At 34.9% G+C, this 19,665-nt stretch overlaps 4 protein-coding genes across 5 annotated transcripts; 3 read left to right on the top strand and 1 right to left on the bottom strand.

Annotated features, from left to right (window-relative positions):
- Positions 1-55: 55 nt before the first annotated feature.
- On the bottom strand, positions 56-2,466 carry LOC9314008 (actin-1). 2 transcript variants are annotated; one of them, XM_021024795.1, is made up of 5 exons: positions 2,259-2,466; positions 1,770-1,839; positions 1,176-1,569; positions 486-1,099; positions 56-399 (listed from the first exon to the last, which is right to left on the bottom strand). In XM_021024795.1, exons 2-5 carry the CDS (start codon positions 1,827-1,829, stop codon positions 334-336), a joined length of 1,134 nt encoding a protein of 377 aa, XP_020880454.1. In that variant the 5' UTR covers positions 1,830-1,839; positions 2,259-2,466; the 3' UTR covers positions 56-333. The 2 variants fall into 2 exon arrangements, with proteins under 2 accessions (XP_020880454.1, XP_020880453.1); XM_021024794.1 differs by having other exon boundaries at positions 2,316-2,466.
- A 193-nt stretch (positions 2,467-2,659) lies between these two features.
- LOC9312291 (60S ribosomal protein L36-2) lies at positions 2,660-4,067 on the top strand. The gene is made up of 4 exons (XM_021026552.1): positions 2,660-2,753; positions 2,871-2,975; positions 3,351-3,550; positions 3,835-4,067. Exons 2-4 carry the CDS (start codon positions 2,874-2,876, stop codon positions 3,875-3,877), a joined length of 345 nt encoding a protein of 114 aa, XP_020882211.1. The 5' UTR covers positions 2,660-2,753; positions 2,871-2,873; the 3' UTR covers positions 3,878-4,067.
- A 4,241-nt stretch (positions 4,068-8,308) lies between these two features.
- On the top strand, positions 8,309-8,833 carry LOC9314006 (histone H4). The gene has a single exon (XM_021024639.1). It carries the CDS (start codon positions 8,381-8,383, stop codon positions 8,690-8,692), a length of 312 nt encoding a protein of 103 aa, XP_020880298.1. The 5' UTR covers positions 8,309-8,380; the 3' UTR covers positions 8,693-8,833.
- A 3,971-nt stretch (positions 8,834-12,804) lies between these two features.
- Positions 12,805-18,294, top strand: LOC9314005 (cation/H(+) antiporter 20). The gene is made up of 5 exons (XM_002877891.2): positions 12,805-13,264; positions 13,366-14,400; positions 16,520-16,756; positions 16,922-17,632; positions 17,719-18,294. Exons 1-5 carry the CDS (start codon positions 13,004-13,006, stop codon positions 18,082-18,084), a joined length of 2,610 nt encoding a protein of 869 aa, XP_002877937.2. The 5' UTR covers positions 12,805-13,003; the 3' UTR covers positions 18,085-18,294.
- The last annotated feature ends 1,371 nt before the right edge of the window (positions 18,295-19,665 follow it).

Raw genomic sequence — 19,665 nt, 5'->3', positions numbered from 1 at the left:
ATTACACAAAATCAACAATGAAATAACAACAGATCATGATTAGAGCTAGAGTATATTAAGAAGATTATCCAATAAGCCTTCTAAACTTAGGAAAATTAGGTGTTCTTATTCACTCAAACACAGTTGTGTTATCCAACAGAAATAAAAGGAACAAGACAACACTTTTAACCACAACTACAAACAGATAATGTAAGTTCTTCAAAATGTCTTAGGCCAGAATCTGAAAATATTGAAGAACAAAAACAAAGAACAGCAGAGAACAAAGATAAAAACCCAGTAAGGATAAATTGGAAAACCCACAGGGCTTCTCCGGAAGCAGACTTAACTTCAAACTCAAAAGCATTTCCGGTGAACAATCGACGGGCCTGACTCATCATATTCTGCCTTTGCGATCCACATCTACAATTAGGAACGGAAGACTGATCAGTCACAGCTGCAGACTAGACTTATATGGTTTAGGGAAAGGAAATTGATTCATTAGTTACCTGCTGGAAGGTACTGAGGGAGGCCAAGATGGATCCTCCAATCCAGACAGAGTATTTCCTCTCTGGCGGTGCAACGACTTTGATCTTCATGCTGCTCGGTGCCAAAGCAGTGATCTCTTTGCTCATTCTGTCAGCAATTCCAGGGAACATAGTTGTTCCACCACTGAGCACAATGTTACCATACAAGTCTTTTCTGATGTCAACATCACATTTCATTATGGAGTTGTAGGTGGTTTCATGGATACCAGCATTCTCCATACCGATCATAGATGGCTGGTAAAGAACCTCTGGGCAACGGAACCGCTCAGATCCAATGGTGATCACTTGCCCATCAGGTAACTCATAGTTCTTCTCTACAGCAGAGCTGGTTTTAGCCGTCTCAAGCTCCTGCTCGTAGTCAAGGGCAATGTAGCAAAGCTTCTCCTTGATGTCTCTGACAATTTCACGCTCAGCTGTTGTGGTGAAAGAGTAACCACGCTCAGTGAGGATCTTCATCAGAGCATCTGTCAGGTCACGACCTGCAAGATCAAGACGTAGGATGGCATGCGGAAGAGCGTAACCCTCATAGATAGGGACAGTGTGACTCACACCATCTCCAGAATCGAGCACAATACCTACATCATAAATCAACAATATTTAAGACATGGTCTTGAATCTTCAGGATAAAGGCCTATCAAGTTGTGGACTTACCCGTAGTACGGCCACTAGCATAAAGTGACAGGACAGCTTGAATGGCGACATACATGGCAGGAGCATTAAAGGTTTCAAACATGATCTGAGTCATCTTCTCACGGTTAGCCTTTGGGTTAAGAGGTGCTTCAGTGAGTAGAATGGGATGCTCCTCGGGAGCAACACGGAGCTCATTGTAGAAAGTATGATGCCAGATTTTTTCCATATCATCCCAATTATTGACGATACCGTGCTCAATTGGGTATTTAAGGGTTAGAATACCACGCTTGGATTGAGCTTCATCGCCAACATATGCATCCTTCTGTCCCATTCCCACCATCACTCCAGTGTGGCGAGGACGGCCAACAATACTTGGAAACACAGCCCTCGGTGCATCATCCCCAGCAAAACCAGCCTTAAGTGAAACACAAAACATAGCCACCTTAACTACATTGTTCATAGGATAAAAAAAGTATTGAAATTTTCTATGGTTCAGCGATGCTCTCATCATCTAAGGATTTAAACAGATACGTGGACTAAGTTTAGGATTTGGAAACAGATTAACTTTTGAATCCCAGTTTGAAAACAAAAATGATTCTTCATGATTAGAAATACCTTAACCATTCCAGTTCCATTGTCACAGACAAGGGGTTGAATGTCTTCACCATCAGCCATTTTCTACTTTCTGCAAACAAACAAACAAAAAAAAAACATAAGACCAATTTGGCATAAACAAGAACAATTATAAAACGTAAATCAATCAATGCTATGTTTCATACCTATGCTAAAAAAAATGCCAGTAAGGAATATATCTAAACAAAAACATTATAATAAACAGAATTCATTTTCAAGAATATTAATATCCTAGAGAGACAAAATCAAATCCTAAGAAGAATGTGACATATATATATATATATATTCAAGATCCAGAATCACGTTATCAATTCAATACATTATAATATTACAGCTGAACATCTGTGAAAAAGCAAATGATATTGAAACAAGATCAACAAGATTAGATAGGTAAATAAGCAGGGCAATGCAATGACGAAATTACAGATGGGAAAAAAATCAAAATTTCACAGAAGAGATAATGAAACTGACAATTGTCAATCAAAATAACGAAATCCAGAGTGGAAAATTATGCTCTTAAAAAATTACCGGGAAAAAATAGAGTTAAATCGTTCTCGCGGCAGGAGGAATCCCAGACTGAAGAAAAATGTAGGGAAGGAGAAATCTAAGAAAGAATGAATCAAATTGAGGCCAATGAACAAACAAACAAAAAACGAATGGCAAGTAAAAAAGTTTGAAAACGGGTCCAAAGGCTTCGAATTCGGCTCACCTCGTTTTCCGATTCAATTCCTTATCGAAATTACGTTTTTGCCCTCTCCCTCGGCCTCGGCTTTTTGTCAAAACAAAGAAAGGCCCAAAATGTTAGCAAAGCAGCTAGCCCAATTTTGTCCCAAAATTTATAAGGCCCAAAATGTTTGTGTGAGGCCTAGGGTTTTTCTTAGTCTCTGGTATATATACAAAAATGCAATTTTCAGTCGTCGTCTATCTTCCGTCTGAACCACCGGAGGAGCTCGATCCAAAGACAAGGTATCTTCTATCTTCATCTCTTGATTTTCTACGAATTCGTTTCTTGTAAACATTAATTTTGTATTGAATAGAAATTTTTTTTTTTTTTTTTTTTTTTGGTGTCTGTGAAATTTGCAGAAGATGACAACTCCGCAAGTGAAGACCGGTTTGTTCGTTGGGTTGAACAAAGGACATGTTGTCACCAGACGTGAATTAGCTCCTCGTCCTCGTTCTCGCAAAGGAGTATGTTTCTCTTTTGCCTTTCGTTAACATTGTTTTGTATCATCAATTTTACTAGTTTCTAGACTATGTTAGATTCCTATAGTTTGTTCAGATAGTTTGATCTATCTCTTTGACAGTGTAGGCGTGCCAAATGCTTCACCTTTGTGAATGTGTAGTTCATTAGACCATTTGCTTTCTTGCAATATTGATTCATTTATTGTCCATGTGTTTAGTAACGTTCTTCTTATAATCCATATTTTGAGCTTTCATTTCTCTTTCTGATCACATGATTCGATAGCGTTATCTTGATATTTCGTTATGATTTTTGTGGCATTTTTCTTGCTTTGTTGCTTAATGGATCTGATTCTGGTAGTGATAATTTCTTGATTTGCTCAGAAAACGAGCAAGAGAACAATCTTTATCAGAAACTTGATAAAGGAAGTTGCTGGTATGGCTCCCTATGAAAAGAGAATCACTGAGCTTTTGAAGGTTGGTAAAGACAAGCGTGCTCTTAAGGTTGCTAAGAGAAAGTTGGGAACCCACAAGAGAGCTAAGAGGAAGAGAGAGGAGATGTCCAGTACTCTCCGTAAAATGAGGTAAACCCGGAAAATGCTATTTAGTTTATTGCTCCGCAAAATCTTGACCTTACTGAGGAATTACAGCCTAACGTAATGAATTGGTTAGATGCTTAGGCTTTTGAGTATATAAAGATTAGGGAGTGAAACTATCACTGAATTGAAAATGTTTCGTTTTGAATACTTAAGTCTTATCTCAGCTAAACAATAGAACAAGCTTATTGTTGGTTTAGTCTGTCTTAATTCAAAAACCAATTCTTTTATAGTAATTACTATTTTTTGGGACTCTGTTTACTTACACGCAGGTCTGGTGGTGGTGGTGGTGGGGCAACTGAGAAGAAGAAGTGAGCATCATCTTAAGTTTGGGATCGCTCTTCAAGAGTTTTGGTTTCTTGTTGCAAAATCATGATAATTCCTAAGCTTCTCGTATTATGTTTTGTTAGAATATCGGATTTAAAGAGTGTTTTGTCACAGACCGGTGACTCTGCGTTTAAACTATTTGGCTCTTTTAATCAATTATCTTTCTGTTACCGCTGAATTTATTGGAATACTGAAAAATCAGGCTGCCTTATAAAATCAGTTACAAATTGACCATCTCGCCATTAATAGTACCAAGGATGAGCAATTGATTTGGTTACCATCTTCTTTCAAGAAAAGACAAAAGCTTCATCAATGAGTTTATATTGGGGTAACAAGCTATTCGTCCTCTTATCTCTTAAGAGCCTCAAAATACCATAATTGCTTGAATCATATAACACACTAGATTTTAACCCGCGGTACACCGCGGGGCTATATTTTCTTAAAAAAATCAAAATGTAATTTGTTTGATAGATTATTTTGATTGTTAATTTTAGGATTTCACCCGTGGTATACGATCTTTTATAAATATTAACCCAAACCCGTCCCATCATATTACCCGTCCCGTGAAATTAAACATTATTTAGTTATTTTTCTTTTTAATAATATTTTTATTTAAAAGCTATATAATTCAAGTCAATTTAAAAATTTCTTTTAAATGGTTCCCATAAGATATATATACATATATATTAAATTTGTATAGAGTTGAAATAATATTAATATTACAAATTTTTTATATAATTTAAATATTATAAATATTTTTAAAAATATGTAATATATATTTTTTGTTATTGAATAAAAGGATATTATGTGTAAGAAATGTAGAAAATAAGAGTTTAATATTTTTATTATGGAGTCGCAAAAAAATCTTTTATTTCTATACATGTTATTCATTTATTAATAATAAAAGAAAACAAATCTTTTAAATTAGATATTAACTAAAATAAACGCACCATAATTACTTATTAAGTAACAACCAATAAATTTCACCAAAAAATAGGTAACAACCAATAAATTCTAAACGCAGTAATTAAAGAATAAGATATTAAAAAAAAAATATCAAATAAGATATAAGAATCTTAAAATAATTGAACATCTAAATAATTTAATTGTTAGTGTCGATTTTAATGCCTTCATTAATGTGGATTTTTTTTTTTTACAGAGAAATATTTCCTAAAGATTATCACATTAATGACTCAGAAAATTAAGGAAGATATGAATTTATGATTCTCAAAATCGTATTGGTAATATCTTTAATTAATATTTTTCAAATTTAAATAATTAATGCCAATGGCATTCATCCGTAAATAAGGTCCAACTCCAGGATTTATTTGCTAAAAGTCATTCAAAAATGTATATATAGATTCTCACTACAAAGTCATTAACCTTAAAAGTTTTGATTCCAAGGGAGGGTGTATTGAAGAAAGAATTTGGAGTGATTTGAGTTTTAATGAGTTTTGAGATGATATTGGTAAATTTTGGTGAATTAGGGAATTTGATTTCAAAACTCTCCCAAATCCCACCTAAAACCATGGGATTTGGATATTTGAATTTTTAACTAAGTTGTTCTCTGAAATCCCACCAAAAATCACTCAAGTCATTTCAAATCCACAATTTAAAATGTTTACAATAACAGTGGATTTGATTGTAGATTTTAAAATCACTAATCCAATAACACTTGATTTTAAAAAGATTTTTAAACTTCATGTTTGAATAACGTAAGATTTATCTTTTTAATACAAATCATTTCAAATCCTTGATTGAATACCCCCCCCAAAGAATGAGGTTCTTAATCCTTCCTATTTGCCCAAACTATTTATCCAAATTGAACACAACTAACCTAATTTCAATGAAGAACATACAATGTATTATTAATGGGGTGAACGACCTGTGTCCCCCTACGAAGTTTCATATAATACCATAACAACACAGATTTCGGGTCTCGTCTTCGGTCCACACAAAACGAAAGTTAAACTCCAGTTTCTCCCTAAATTGAAAGTTTGAGACCTCAGTCTCCATAATTTCAAATTTCGTGGTTTATCTTCGGTTTACTGTGCCGAAAACCAAATTAACCGCTTCACATCGAAAGTAAACCGGATTTACCCAGAAACCAACCCAATTAGTTGACCCATTAACCCCGATATTCCCACAAATCGTGAAACCATGAATTGACCACCGAGTGGTACTCTTCCGGAGAGATCTTTGAAAGAGAGATAGAGAGTTGTTAAACTCGTCATGTTTCCGATTCTGGTAGGGATTGAACCGGTGATGTTGTTCGCACTTGTGTTGATCTTCGATAAATGCTTCAATTCGAAGATTTCCCTCGGTAAATTCCCGCGAAATCGGTTCCGATCTAAGAACAGAGTCTGTAAATTGGGGAAATTACCGATCGCAGGTGGAATCTCGCCGGAAAACCAGTTGTTTGAGAGGTAAATCTGATCGAGAACATCGCCGGACATCGTTGTCGGAAGTTCACCGGAGAAGAAATTATCAGTGAGTTCTCAATTTGGGGATTCTTGAAATAAGTATTTAGAATCAACGCATCAGGATTCCTCTCGATGACTGCGTGGAGTATTGGATTAAGTTTGGAGATTGCTTCGAGATACAACTCAACAAGCTGCTTTGATGTTAGTCGTTTCTCCTTAAAAGCAAGTCTGATGTCTTCAATGGTGGCTTCTTGGATAGCAAACGTTAGGCCTGGGCAAAAAAACCGCTAACCAAATAACCGACCGAACCGAACCAAAAAAAACCGAACCATATCCGAACCGAAGTTTTTAAAATAACCGAATGGTTTGTAAAATCCCCTATCCAAACTAACCGAAACCGAACCGAACCAAACCGATAACCAAACGGTTAACCGAAATATCCAAAAACCTATAAGATACCCAAAAATAATATCCAAAACTATAATTATAAACTCAAAATATTAATTATTTTTAGAATCAAAATAATCAAATACTTTAAATAATCAAAATATTCAAATATTGTTTGTTATATTTGTCAAAGTTAAATACTCTTTTACAAAATTGAATCAAATTTTAATATTTTTTTCTAATACTTTCTTTTTTGTATTTTTTTGTGGTTAATTTTGGTTAGTTTCGGTTAGTTACGGTAAATTTTGGTTAGTTTCGGTTAGTTACGGTAAATTTTGGTTAATTTGGGTAAAAACCTGAACCAAACTGAACGTGATAAAAGTTTGGTTAGTTACGGTTATCTATTTAAATATCCAAACCGAACCGAACCGAAAGGTAACCGAACCGAACCGAACCGAACCGAAATTCTTAAAATATCCGAATGGTTATTATATTACCATATCCAAACTAACCGAAACCGAACGTAACCGAACCAAAACCGAATGGTTAACCGAATGCCCAGGCCTAGCAAACGTCGAGGTAAGCCTGATAAGAAGAAGAAGAATAAGAAGAGACGAGGAGAAGAAGAAACGCAGAGCAACCATAGCTAAAGAAAGAGAAAGGAATATGGTCAACGCCAAGAAGCCGATTTGCTTTTCTAAACGAGATTGATAACATCGTTGACCAAAATCAACCAAACTATTACATTGTGAGACAAACGATTGAGTTTAAGATTGAGAGCTGTGCTAAGGTTTATTAATCATCTCGTCTTCAAAAAGATAGTATTTTTTCTCTTGTAAACAGATTTGAGTTTAACAAAGTCTTCCTTTTTTCTTGTTAGTCTTACATGATTCGCATAAATTTTCTTCATTACTAGGAAATTTTGATGATTCGTTGGTTTAATCTCGTTGGGTTGAAGGCGACGACGAACCCAAACCCGACAGCTTCGTCGGTCGCCGCCGGTGACTGAACCGACCAAGTATTTATTTCGGCGAGAGAGATGATTTAAGAGTGGTTTATTTATTTCGGGTTGGGATAACTCAAATTGGGTTTCAAATCGGTTTATTATTCTGGGTTTTGGTTTGGCATCGAGTTCGGCACATTAAACCAATGATAAACCACGAAAATTAAATTTATGGAGACTGAGGTCTCGAACTTTCAATTTAGGGGGAAATTGGAGTTTAACTTTCGTTTTGTGTGAACTGGAGACGAGACCCGAAATCTGTGTTGTTATGGTACTATATGAAATTTCGTGGGGGGACACAGGTCGTTAAACCATTATTAATGTAACCAAACAAGCAAATATTTTATTGAAAAACATAAACTTTCCCAAAGCACTCCTTACCAATAGCGTATCAATGGCTCAGATGTCATCAGACATAATAACGCGGATAGTAAACAGATCCCACGGTTTACAATCATTAGATTTAAATCACGCGGATAGATGATAACAACCGTCGATAAAATCAGATCCAACGACTCTCAACTCCCTAAACTTTTGTAAAAGCACTCTTCATCTCGTCTCGTCTCATGTATATTAATAATCTCAATTTCATTTCTATCAATCAAACACGATTTGGCAAAATCAAAGAATCTTTCTACTAAAGTATATTCTAAGTTTGAATTTGATTTTCTCGAGAAAATGTCAGGCCGAGGAAAGGGAGGAAAAGGATTGGGAAAGGGAGGAGCCAAGAGACATCGGAAAGTTCTCCGAGACAACATCCAAGGGATTACCAAACCTGCGATTCGTCGATTGGCGAGAAGAGGAGGTGTGAAACGTATCAGTGGTTTGATCTACGAAGAGACTCGCGGCGTTCTCAAGATCTTTCTCGAGAACGTGATTCGTGACGCCGTTACTTACACGGAGCACGCTCGCCGGAAAACAGTTACGGCGATGGACGTCGTTTACGCTCTCAAGAGACAGGGACGGACTTTGTATGGATTCGGCGGCTAAGTCGTTATGATTTCAATTTCGGATTTTGTATAACCTTCGATTTCTAGGGATTTCAGATTTGTAATTTCGCAGTTTTATGATGACTGAATTGAAAAAAATCTTATCTCGCTCAAAAATGAAATCGCATCGTGTGATTTATCAGATCCTAGAAATTATTACGTCATCATTCCAGTTTTTGTGAAATGTTGTGTATGGGCCCATAATAAGTTACAGTAAAGCCTTGTGGGCTAAAAATTAATGGCCCAATAGAATTCCGTTGTCGAAGACTTAAAATCATCGAATGTTTGTAAAGTGATTCATAAAAAAAATTTCTAGTTTAAGGTAACTTGGGAATATTCATATACTTCACCGTATTTACTAGGTGAGTATAACTGTGCGAAAATATACAATAGTATCAATGTCAATAAATTAGTGTACATTAACATATTCTCAATCAGTTGTTACTGAAGTCAAATTGTGTAATGAATTATTTTATAGTCTCTCTAATTAGGACAATTCGCTGTACTTATATACTGTAGCCACTGAAATTATTACTTTTTTTCTCCAATCGACCCATTTTCCGATGTTGTCGACCAAGAATAATTAACATTTTTCTTTTCGATTTACAAAAATACAAAAGCTGTGGAGGAAAATGTTTGGTTTTAATTATTGTTGCTATAGACTATTTCATACACAAGTTCCAGTACAACTTCTTAAAAACACCATGATTTCACAGACATATTCACTCTGCCGACCTGATTTGGGCGTGTGACTCGTCAATGTCAAGATTGTCTTTAAGTTTTTAGGAGGATTTATTCTAAAGGTTTTTTTTTTTTTGGCAACAAAATTATAACAATTAGCATTCTTATTTTCCTACAATTAGTTACAATAAGTGTATTTGGCATAGCTCTTGTCTTGATATCTAAACAACATGCAAAATATGACTTTGAGCTACAACTTAAGGTATAAAACTCCTATGAAACGAGGCTAACGAGCGACCAATAACTAGTTCTGATTCATGAATCTTCTCTATAGTTCTTTTTTTTTTTTCTTTTAAAGTTATATAGTTCTTTGAGCTGAAATGTAAAAAATATGGTGAGATCAAACTATTAGTATAGATATTATAAGATTCGTATATATCAGAGATCAATCAAATATGTTCTCATATTTATACAAGAGGTAAAGAATCTAATCTTAACATATTTGATTGATCTCTGATATATACGAATCTTATAATATCTATACTAATACAAACTTGTTATGTTTAGAACTTTAACTGTTCCTCAAAATTTGGAGGACCACTTGTTTGGCACTTTTGGCTTGCCTTCATGAAAGGTCCAAATCTATTTCATAGAAAAGGAAATGAAAAAACGATCGCCTCGTGATTTTCAGTTTTATTTTTTTGTTATTTCTTTTGTAATCAGTATTCTCGTGAATTCTCCCACTCTGGAAACTTTTTAAAAGTAATCTGATCGACGTTACTCTTAATAATTTAAACAAGAGTTTTTTTTCATTGAAAATGATCCTTACGACAAATAATCATAATAGTAAATTTCGACCATTAGGTTAGATCGCAAAATATGCATTTCGAGTCTATAACTTTTGGTGACCCTTTTTTATCGCGTCAATCGGATTTGAGAGATCCTTAACTAATGCTCCAAAACATCTAATGGAAAACCGTGTGATTATAATTCATCCAAAATTAAATATTCATTATTCACACTAAATTATTTGTTTGTGTATCCTATACTATTATTTGGGTACTACAATTTACAATTACCTTTAATTAACTTTTTCCTTTGTAAGAATTTACTTAATGCCATTAGAAATAAAATTTTATAGAGTAAACTGCAAGCGGCGGGTTGAATATAATATATTATATGATGAAATGAGTTATGATCTTTATAACTATTTGAATATTTATATTTAATTTCATATCATTTTTTAGAAAAATTCATAATTTTTTTTAAAAGATTTTAATTTGGAACATTTTTAAAAAGTTTAATTTAATATATTAAAATATATCATAAATATTTAATAGATTAAAAAGAAAAACAAAATTATAAATACATTAATTTGATTTTCTAAAAAGATATGTTTAAAATATTTATAGTAGACGGCGGATTAAATGTAGTGAATTATATGGTAGAAAGTTATGATCTTTATAACAGACGGCATTTTAATATTTTATGATGAAATGAGTTAAATAAGGTTTGACACTTCTAAATATTTGAAAATTTGATTATGCAAGCAATTTTGAAAATAATAAATAATAGATTGTGCCGCAATATTTTCATAGAGATTGTAAAATGAAAATATAGACTCCACACACAGATTGAATTTGGTATTATTATATACCAAATATTTGTTCATAACATATTTTATTATGTGAATAATTGGTAAATTCTGTAATTAGCTCAAATAAATTTTTATTTCAACAACCAATGAATCAGAATTTGAAAAAATAATTTCCTAAATTAATTCAAAATAATAACTAATTTTCTTAAGTAATTCAAAACAATCTACGTTTTAGATGCGATTCATTTATGATATTTTGATTTTTGATCTAACTAAATTATATGCACTCTCATTTTGTGGTTGTTAACATAAATTAACTCATTGTTCAAACAATATTATTTTTTTTAAAAATAATCTTATTTTTCGTTTTCATATCTTAAAAAAAATTCATAATTGAATACTATAGAAAAAGGAAAATATATTCATTCTAATATTATATATAAGTACTGACAAAAAAAAAACTATTTTTTTACTTACTATTATAATATATCACAACTTTATTCTAAAACATAAAATTTATTAATTTTGTAATAAATGAAATTATCAGTACGGGTGATGATCTAGTTAAAGTGTTACATCAATTAACTTATGATCATTCCAAATTCGCTGGTGGTGTATGAGTGGGAAACACAATTACGGCACAAATATACATAAATTAACGATGAAATGGGTCGAAATAAAGTGTGATTACAAAATTTATAGCATCTTTGAGGCAGTCCACTAGCTTCAGATCCTTTATTTCTACAATTTTAAATGTCCTTTGCGACAATCTAACTCTCTTTTTCATATATGACCATAACCAATCCATAACTATTACCGACAGTTTTATTTCAAACTTGCTCGAACAATCTAACTAGATCAAAAGTTAGGAAAGTCGTAAATACCAAGCAGAACTGAGATCAGAGATGCCCACTTCTTGGAAAAATCAACAGCTCTATTTAATGAAAATATTGCCACACTTATATCGGAAAAGGTTTGGAATATATGAGTAGTCATGGATACGTGTCACTTTGGTTGCACTTGTAAAAACCCATCTACGCCGACGCAGCATTTGTCAACCCTCATCTCTCGCGTCCCACGTGCGACTCACATGATTCCTACTTCGTTGATAAGCCAGTCTAGATTAGTTTGCAATTTCCGTTTGTGAGATGAGTTTTTTTCTCTTGTTAATACTACATGTTGGAGATACAATCCAAGTCCCACATCGGAAGTTTGATGGGACAATTAATAATATATAAAGAGTTATGGCCAATCCACTAATTGCCAATTGGTTTTTAGTTAGAAGCCCAAAATTAGCCCAAATTTAACATGGTATCAGAGCCCAAGGTTCAAATTCTGGTGGACCTAGAAAAGTGGATACGGACATACCTCAAACCCGAGTAATGGGGGCCCGAGAAAGGGGCTTATTATCGGTCCGAGTGAGGGATCGAGGAGGTGTGCTAAGATCCATGTGGTCCTTAGATTGAAGGGGAAATTGTTGGAGATACAATCCAAGTCCCACATCGGAAGTTTGATGGGACAATTAATAATATATAAAGGGTTATGGCCAATCCACTAATTGCCAATTGGTTTTTAGTTAGAAGCCCAAAATTAGCCCAAATTTAACACTACATTCATGTTATTTGGTTTTGGTTGAATTAAAATGAGGAAACTGAATTATAGTATAGCTACCACAAATTATTTTTTGAGTAGATTTTTACTTTTTATACTTTATTCAAAGACCTAGAGATTTTTGTAGTGGTTTTGAGTTTTCTACTAAATAACAATTAACAAACGTAATAAAAAAAAAATGGTTTTCCTTAAACACTAGTTTTCCTAATATACAGATATGATAATTTCGTGATTCTTTTTTCAAAATACCAAAACCTATTTCAAAATTATTACTTCCACTCAGGGTCAAGTCACACGTGAGATGCAGAAAGATGCACCAAAATTACAAGCAACAACATAATTACTTTTTTGAATCTTCAAAGTTCAAACCAATACAATTATAATTTTGCCTATAAATTTCTTCACAAAACTGCTTCCTACTTGATGAACTATATCACATGTTCCAAATATAGACGAGAACAAAACAAAAAAGAGTCGTCGATAAGAGTCCTTGTAATCCCCAAAATGCCCTTCAACATAACCGCCGTGAAAACCTCATCTAACGGAGCATGGCAAGGCGACAATCCCTTAAACTTCGCTTTTCCGTTACTCATCGTCCAAACGGCGTTAATCATCGCCGTCAGTCGCTCCCTCGCCGTCTTATTCAAACCTCTCCGTCAACCCAAAGTCATCGCCGAGATTGTCGTACGTAAAATTACACTCTACCCCACATACACATAAACTATTTACAATTTTACCATCATCATCCTCTTAATTTACCATTTTGCCATCGTCTTCTTCTTCAGGGAGGGATTTTGTTAGGACCATCGGCTTTAGGTAGAAACACGGCGTATATGGACCGTATATTTCCGAAATGGAGTATGCCGATACTCGAATCCGTCGCGAGCATAGGACTTCTCTTCTTCCTCTTCCTCGTCGGTCTCGAGCTCGATTTATCATCGATCCGACGAAGCGGCAAACGCGCTTTTGGAATCGCAGTCGCCGGAATCACACTACCGTTTATCGCCGGCGTTGGAGTCGCGTTTGTGATCCGTAACACTCTCTACACCGCCGCGGATAGACCAGGATACGCCGAGTTTCTCGTTTTCATGGGAGTCGCACTCTCGATCACAGCTTTTCCAGTACTCGCGCGTATTTTAGCAGAGCTCAAGCTTTTAACTACTCGGATCGGAGAAACCGCGATGGCTGCAGCCGCTTTCAACGATGTAGCCGCGTGGATTTTGCTCGCTTTAGCGGTTGCGTTAGCGGGTGATGGCGGTGAGGGCGGTGGAGAGAAAAAGAGTCCGTTAGTGTCGTTGTGGGTTTTATTATCGGGTGCTGGGTTTGTGGTTTTTATGTTGGTTGTGATCCGACCCGGAATGAAATGGGTCGCGAAACGTGGATCTCCTGAAAACGACGTCGTACGTGAGTCTTACGTGTGTTTGACGTTAGCCGGAGTTATGGTTTCCGGTTTCGCGACGGATTTAATTGGGATTCATTCGATTTTTGGAGCGTTTGTTTTCGGTTTAACTATACCGAAAGATGGAGAGTTCGGTCAGAGGTTAATTGAACGGATTGAGGATTTTGTTTCCGGTTTACTCTTACCGCTTTATTTCGCGACGAGTGGGTTAAAAACTGACGTGGCAAAGATCAGAGGAGCTGAGTCGTGGGGGATGTTGGGTCTTGTTGTGGTTACAGCTTGCGCCGGGAAGATCGTCGGAACTTTTGTTGTGGCGGTGATGGTTAAAGTTCCGGCGAGAGAGGCTTTGACACTTGGTTTCTTGATGAATACTAAAGGTTTAGTGGAGCTCATTGTACTCAACATAGGCAAGGAGAAAAAGGTTAGTTTTGTCTTCCTTTTTTCTGAATTTTTAAGGTTCTTGTTTTTGCTTTTAGTTATCTGCTGAATAAAGAATAAAAAACCTAGTAACACTAAAGTTATTTTATCATTTTAAGTGGGTAAAGCATATAAAACCAAAAACGATTATTATATTAATTTAATCGCATCCATACCTTTGTTTTAGGGTGTTTAGATATATTTAAAATTTTAGGTTCTACTTGGATCCATGTGAATGTGTCCGGCTGGATCAATTGGTAGGCTGGTTCGGGATATATGGAATAGTAAATTGCTTATGTTTTATTTGAACAATAACCAACAATTGTATAAGTTCAGAGGTTAACAAATAGCTTATTATGCCATTATATAAGAAATATAAATACTGTAAAAATCTATTTTACACATGTACATGTTTTAAAATTGATCAAGCTATAAGTAATTTTGGTGAAATAACATAAATATGTCATATACCATAAACATAAATAGTTAAATACCCCTTAAACACCCGTTCATATGTACGGATAACTATATAACCTATAAAAAGAACTTAATTAGGTGAATTTATAAACGTGCTGAAAATTATGGACTCTAATAGAATCCGTTGGTTGACCGGCATATAGTGATCAGATAAATTATTAATGTTTTCTTTGTTGCTTCTTCCCACCTACTCCAAGTCCTATATTAATTATTGTATTTTAGTGGAAATAGAAAAAAAATTACTTATAGAATAGGTTTGTGTACTGTTGTAGTTAAGTCATCAGTCATCACCATAATTCAAATCTGCATTTCATTTAATCATTAATCATAGATACGGTTGCAATTTGATAGCTAGGATTATCATGTACATCGAAGATGATGCAGTTCATTTAGCAATGGTAGCTTCAAAACATTAGTCCGCGATTCGGTTTGTCACATCCGAAATAAATATTTTATTTTAAATCTTTATATATAATGAGAGAGTTTTCTCTACTTTTAAGATGTCCACATAATCATATTAAACATCCAATAAATCAAAAGCATGTCATTAGTCAAAAAAATTATTTTTACATTAACCTAATATGTACACGATTATACTATAATCAGTGCCGGCTTAACATGGGTGGCGAGCTCGGCAATCACCAGGAGCCCACAAATAAAAGGGGTCCACACAATTTTTTTTTTTACAAGAGTAACCAAAAATAATAAAATTTGTGCAAGTATAACAGAAAAAAGAAAATTATTATTAAAAAAATGGGCCATATATATTTGCATTCCTTTTAAGAATAACGTAATTCTTCTTTTTACAAATTTGTTGGGTCCAAGTTAGAAGTTGATTTATTTTAGACCAATAATTCCAAAAAAATTTAATGATTTATTAGGCTAAATCTCTTTTGTAAAATGATCTTGTTGCTTTATTTTTTTTTAAATAATGTTTTCTTTGTGTTTTAATCTTATAAATATTATTATTTTTAATATACTAGGGGTCCATTTTTTTTTTTGCCCCAGGGCCTAGGATATGTTTGAGCCGACACTGACTATAATGCTTATAGAAATATGTAGTATATAGAAAAAATGTTTCAACTTGTCTTCCCAGCAAAGATTATAGTTATATACTACATTTTTTATTGTAAAGGCGATTCCTATTGTTTTAATTAAGGAGTAAGGACTAATCATATGCATGCATGAAAACTTTATACGAATATATATATATATATATTTTTTTTTGATAAACCCTATCGGCTATCCGGTCGGCTCCGGTAGGAACGCACCGAGGTGCTACATAGTGGACTAGTCCACCGTGTTAACGGTTAGGCTCTTACGGGCTACCACTCTGCCTATCCCGAGTTTGAAATGCCTTCCGACTAAGTGTCAGGGGGTAGTCAGGCCGCCTGCATTTCTGGCTATCAGGTAAACCAATTGGGTCAAGGCCCAACTGACAGACTTCCCAAACAAATATGTTTTTGTTTCCAGAGAAAATCGAACTCAGGTTTGGAAGTTTCACCCTTTCCCAAAGCTTCCTCTGCCACTAGACCACTTTCTGATCGCACTAGCAAAATTTTATGATCTTCTTTATACCCATTAATCATTAATGTAGTATGTGGTTATTATTTAAACGGTGCGTACGTGGGTTTGACTTTAACTAGGTACTAAACGATGAGACGTTTGCAATATTAGTGCTAATGGCACTCTTCACAACGTTTATAACGACGCCGACTGTAATGGCCATTTACAAGCCGGCACGTGGCACCCACCGCAAATTAAAAGACTTGTCCGCGAGCGACGGCTCAACCAAAGAAGAGCTTCGCATCCTAGCCTGCCTCCACGGCCCAGCCAATGTCTCCTCCCTCATCTCTCTCGTCGAGTCCATCCGAACCACCAAGGTCACCTTTCTTCAAATATCTATATTTAAATCAATGATGGGATCTAGAAATATTGGATGCTCTATGAAAATGTACTATTTCTATCGTTCCACGTATAAAATACACACTTTTGATATAGTTAAAATAATCAGCTAAAACTGTTTTTTGGAGAAATAATTTTGGCAGATACTGCAGCTAAAGCTGTTCGTGATGCATCTGATGGAACTAACGGAACGGTCTTCGTCAATCATAATGGTGCAAAGAGCCCGTAAAAACGGACTTCCTTTCGTTCACCGTTACCGTCATGGTGAGTGTCACAGCAGCGTCATAGGAGGCTTCGAAGCCTATCGGCAACTAGGCCGGGTCGCGGTCCGGCCCATCACCGCAGTCTCTCCATTACCCACAATGCACGAAGACATTTGCCACATGGCAGAGACCAAGAGGGTCACAATGATCATTTTACCTTTCCACAAACGATGGAACGTTGATCATGGTCATGGTCACCATCATCAAGATGGTGGAGATGGAAACGTACCGGAAAACGTTGGTCATGGTTGGCGATTGGTTAACCAGAGGGTTTTGAAGAACGCGCCGTGTTCTGTGGCGGTTCTTGTGGACCGTGGACTTGGATCCATTGAGGCCAAAACTTCGAGCCTAGATGGGTCAAATGTGGTTGAAAGGGTTTGTGTGATTTTCTTTGGTGGGCCTGATGATCGTGAGGCTTTAGAGCTCGGCGGGAGGATGGCGGAGCATCCGGCCGTTAAAGTTACCGTTATTAGGTTCTTGGTGAGAGAAACGTTGAGGAGTAACGTCGTTACCTTACGACCGGCACCTTCTAAAGGCAAGGAGAAGAACTATGCCTTTTTGACAACCAACGTGGATCCAGAAAAAGAAAAGGTAAATCTCTTTCGATCCCCTATATTTATATACCAGTTATGACAAATATAACTATTTTTTTTTCTTTCTTGAAATATCAATTATAGGAATTAGACGAAGGGGCATTGGAAGACTTTAAGAGCAAATGGAAAGAAATGGTGGAGTACAAAGAAAAGGAACCAAACAACATCATTGAAGAAATACTGTCAATAGGACAAAGTAAAGACTTTGACCTTATAGTGGTTGGAAGGGGGAGGATACCGTCGGCTGAGGTTGCGGCATTAGCTGACCATCAGGCCGAACATCCCGAGTTAGGTCCTATAGGGGACGTGCTCGCCTCTTCGATCAACCACATCATCCCATCAATCCTTGTGGTTCAACAACATAACAAAGCTCATGTAGAGGATATTACCGTTTCCAAAATTGTTAGTGAGTCTTCTCTAAGTATTATTAACGGAGACACAAATGTATGATAACAATAAATAAATTGATGTAGTAGCTTAAACTTTGGCTTAATGCATGGTTAAAGCTAAGTGGTTAGTTGAAGATGTAGTTTATCTACAATATATAGATAGATCAGCGTCTACATATAAATAACCATGATTGGGCATCTTGTTGAGATGTAGACTAGTATGTAAATGATAGTAATGTATTAAAATGTGAATAATTATTGTATGGTATCTTATGTCGCTATACAAATATTTATCACCATATGCGATCAATATGATCCATAAATTTTTAAAAAAGTTTAGTTGTACATTTTTTTTTATATATAATATACATCAAATTTAAGAGATTACAACTGTCGACTTATATTTCACTCAATTATTCATGAACGAAACCAAACTAAAGAAACAAAAATGCCGTTTATCAACAAAAGAATGCAAAACCTTTAAAACTAAAGGAAACATATACGCAAATTAGAATGCATTATCATATTGAATATGCGCGACTCAATTTCTATTTGTTAGAATAATTCAGTTACGAGTTTTAGTTTGAAAGTCATATAATTGATTTGGTTTAATCTAAATGGTTAGCCTAACTTTTTGGCACTAAATGTTCTGAAGCACGAGCTTAATTGATTCACATTTGTGTTCTAATTTTTGCATGGCCTTAAAAGAATTGCTATTTTATAAATACACTAAAAATTAGCATTACCAAAGAAAAAAAAAATTAAACTACAAATAACTACACTTAAGTGTTTTTAGATTCATATCAGTCCGAGGTATTTTTTTAGATTAAAAACAATGAATCATTTCATAGATTTTTTGTTAACTATAACTTTGTAGTTTGGGTTAATCGAAACTTGTAAAAATAACACAATAATATTTAGAAATGAGGTTGCTGCTCGCATGCTTAGAATCACTTGCGCTTCTAACAAAAACCGTCTAGTTGTCCAAAATGTGAGATTCAAAGGTACTCCATTACGTATTAGTTTCGGTGAGGCTAAATCTGATCGAAATTAGACAGAGTGGAGTTGCTACTTGGAACAAGGCTCGTCGCCTAAAGTGGAATATTATGCTCGGATTCCTGCAAACACAGCAGTCACAATTCCTGATTGTGGTGAGTCACGCGAATTCATTGGTAGACTCAATGGAATAAATGGAAAGTACCAACCTGGTCTACCCGAGAAATTCGCTTTTCATTGGACAAAAATGTAATAATTTTTTTTTCTTACTGTAAGACTAATTAATGGCTCCAAATGGTAACATAATAAAAACATTCAGCCGGATTCAGCAAGATTCAGCAATTCCGCAGTCACCATTTGCATAAAACTAAATTCAGCTGAATTCAGCCAGATTCAGCAGTTTTTTCAACACCAACAGATACGTATATATATTCATTTCTTGTAAAAATTCGGATAATAACGAGTACTTAAATTGAATTAAAATATTTTGGATATCAAAAATTATACAATAAATTTATATTTTAAAATAAGTTAAATTATACATATACGATATATGGATAATTTAGATGCATAATATATCACTACCAGAATAGAAAAGAGACGAATTCATGTTCGGATAACTATAGATAATTTTTGATAATTTTAA

The sequence above is a fragment of the Arabidopsis lyrata genome (genome assembly GCF_000004255.2).
Source record: "Arabidopsis lyrata subsp. lyrata unplaced genomic scaffold ARALYscaffold_5, whole genome shotgun sequence".
NCBI classification, from domain to species: Eukaryota; Viridiplantae; Streptophyta; class Magnoliopsida; order Brassicales; family Brassicaceae; genus Arabidopsis; species Arabidopsis lyrata.
Note: the sequence above shows the minus strand (reverse complement) of the source record. Positions and strands in the feature narration are given on the sequence as shown.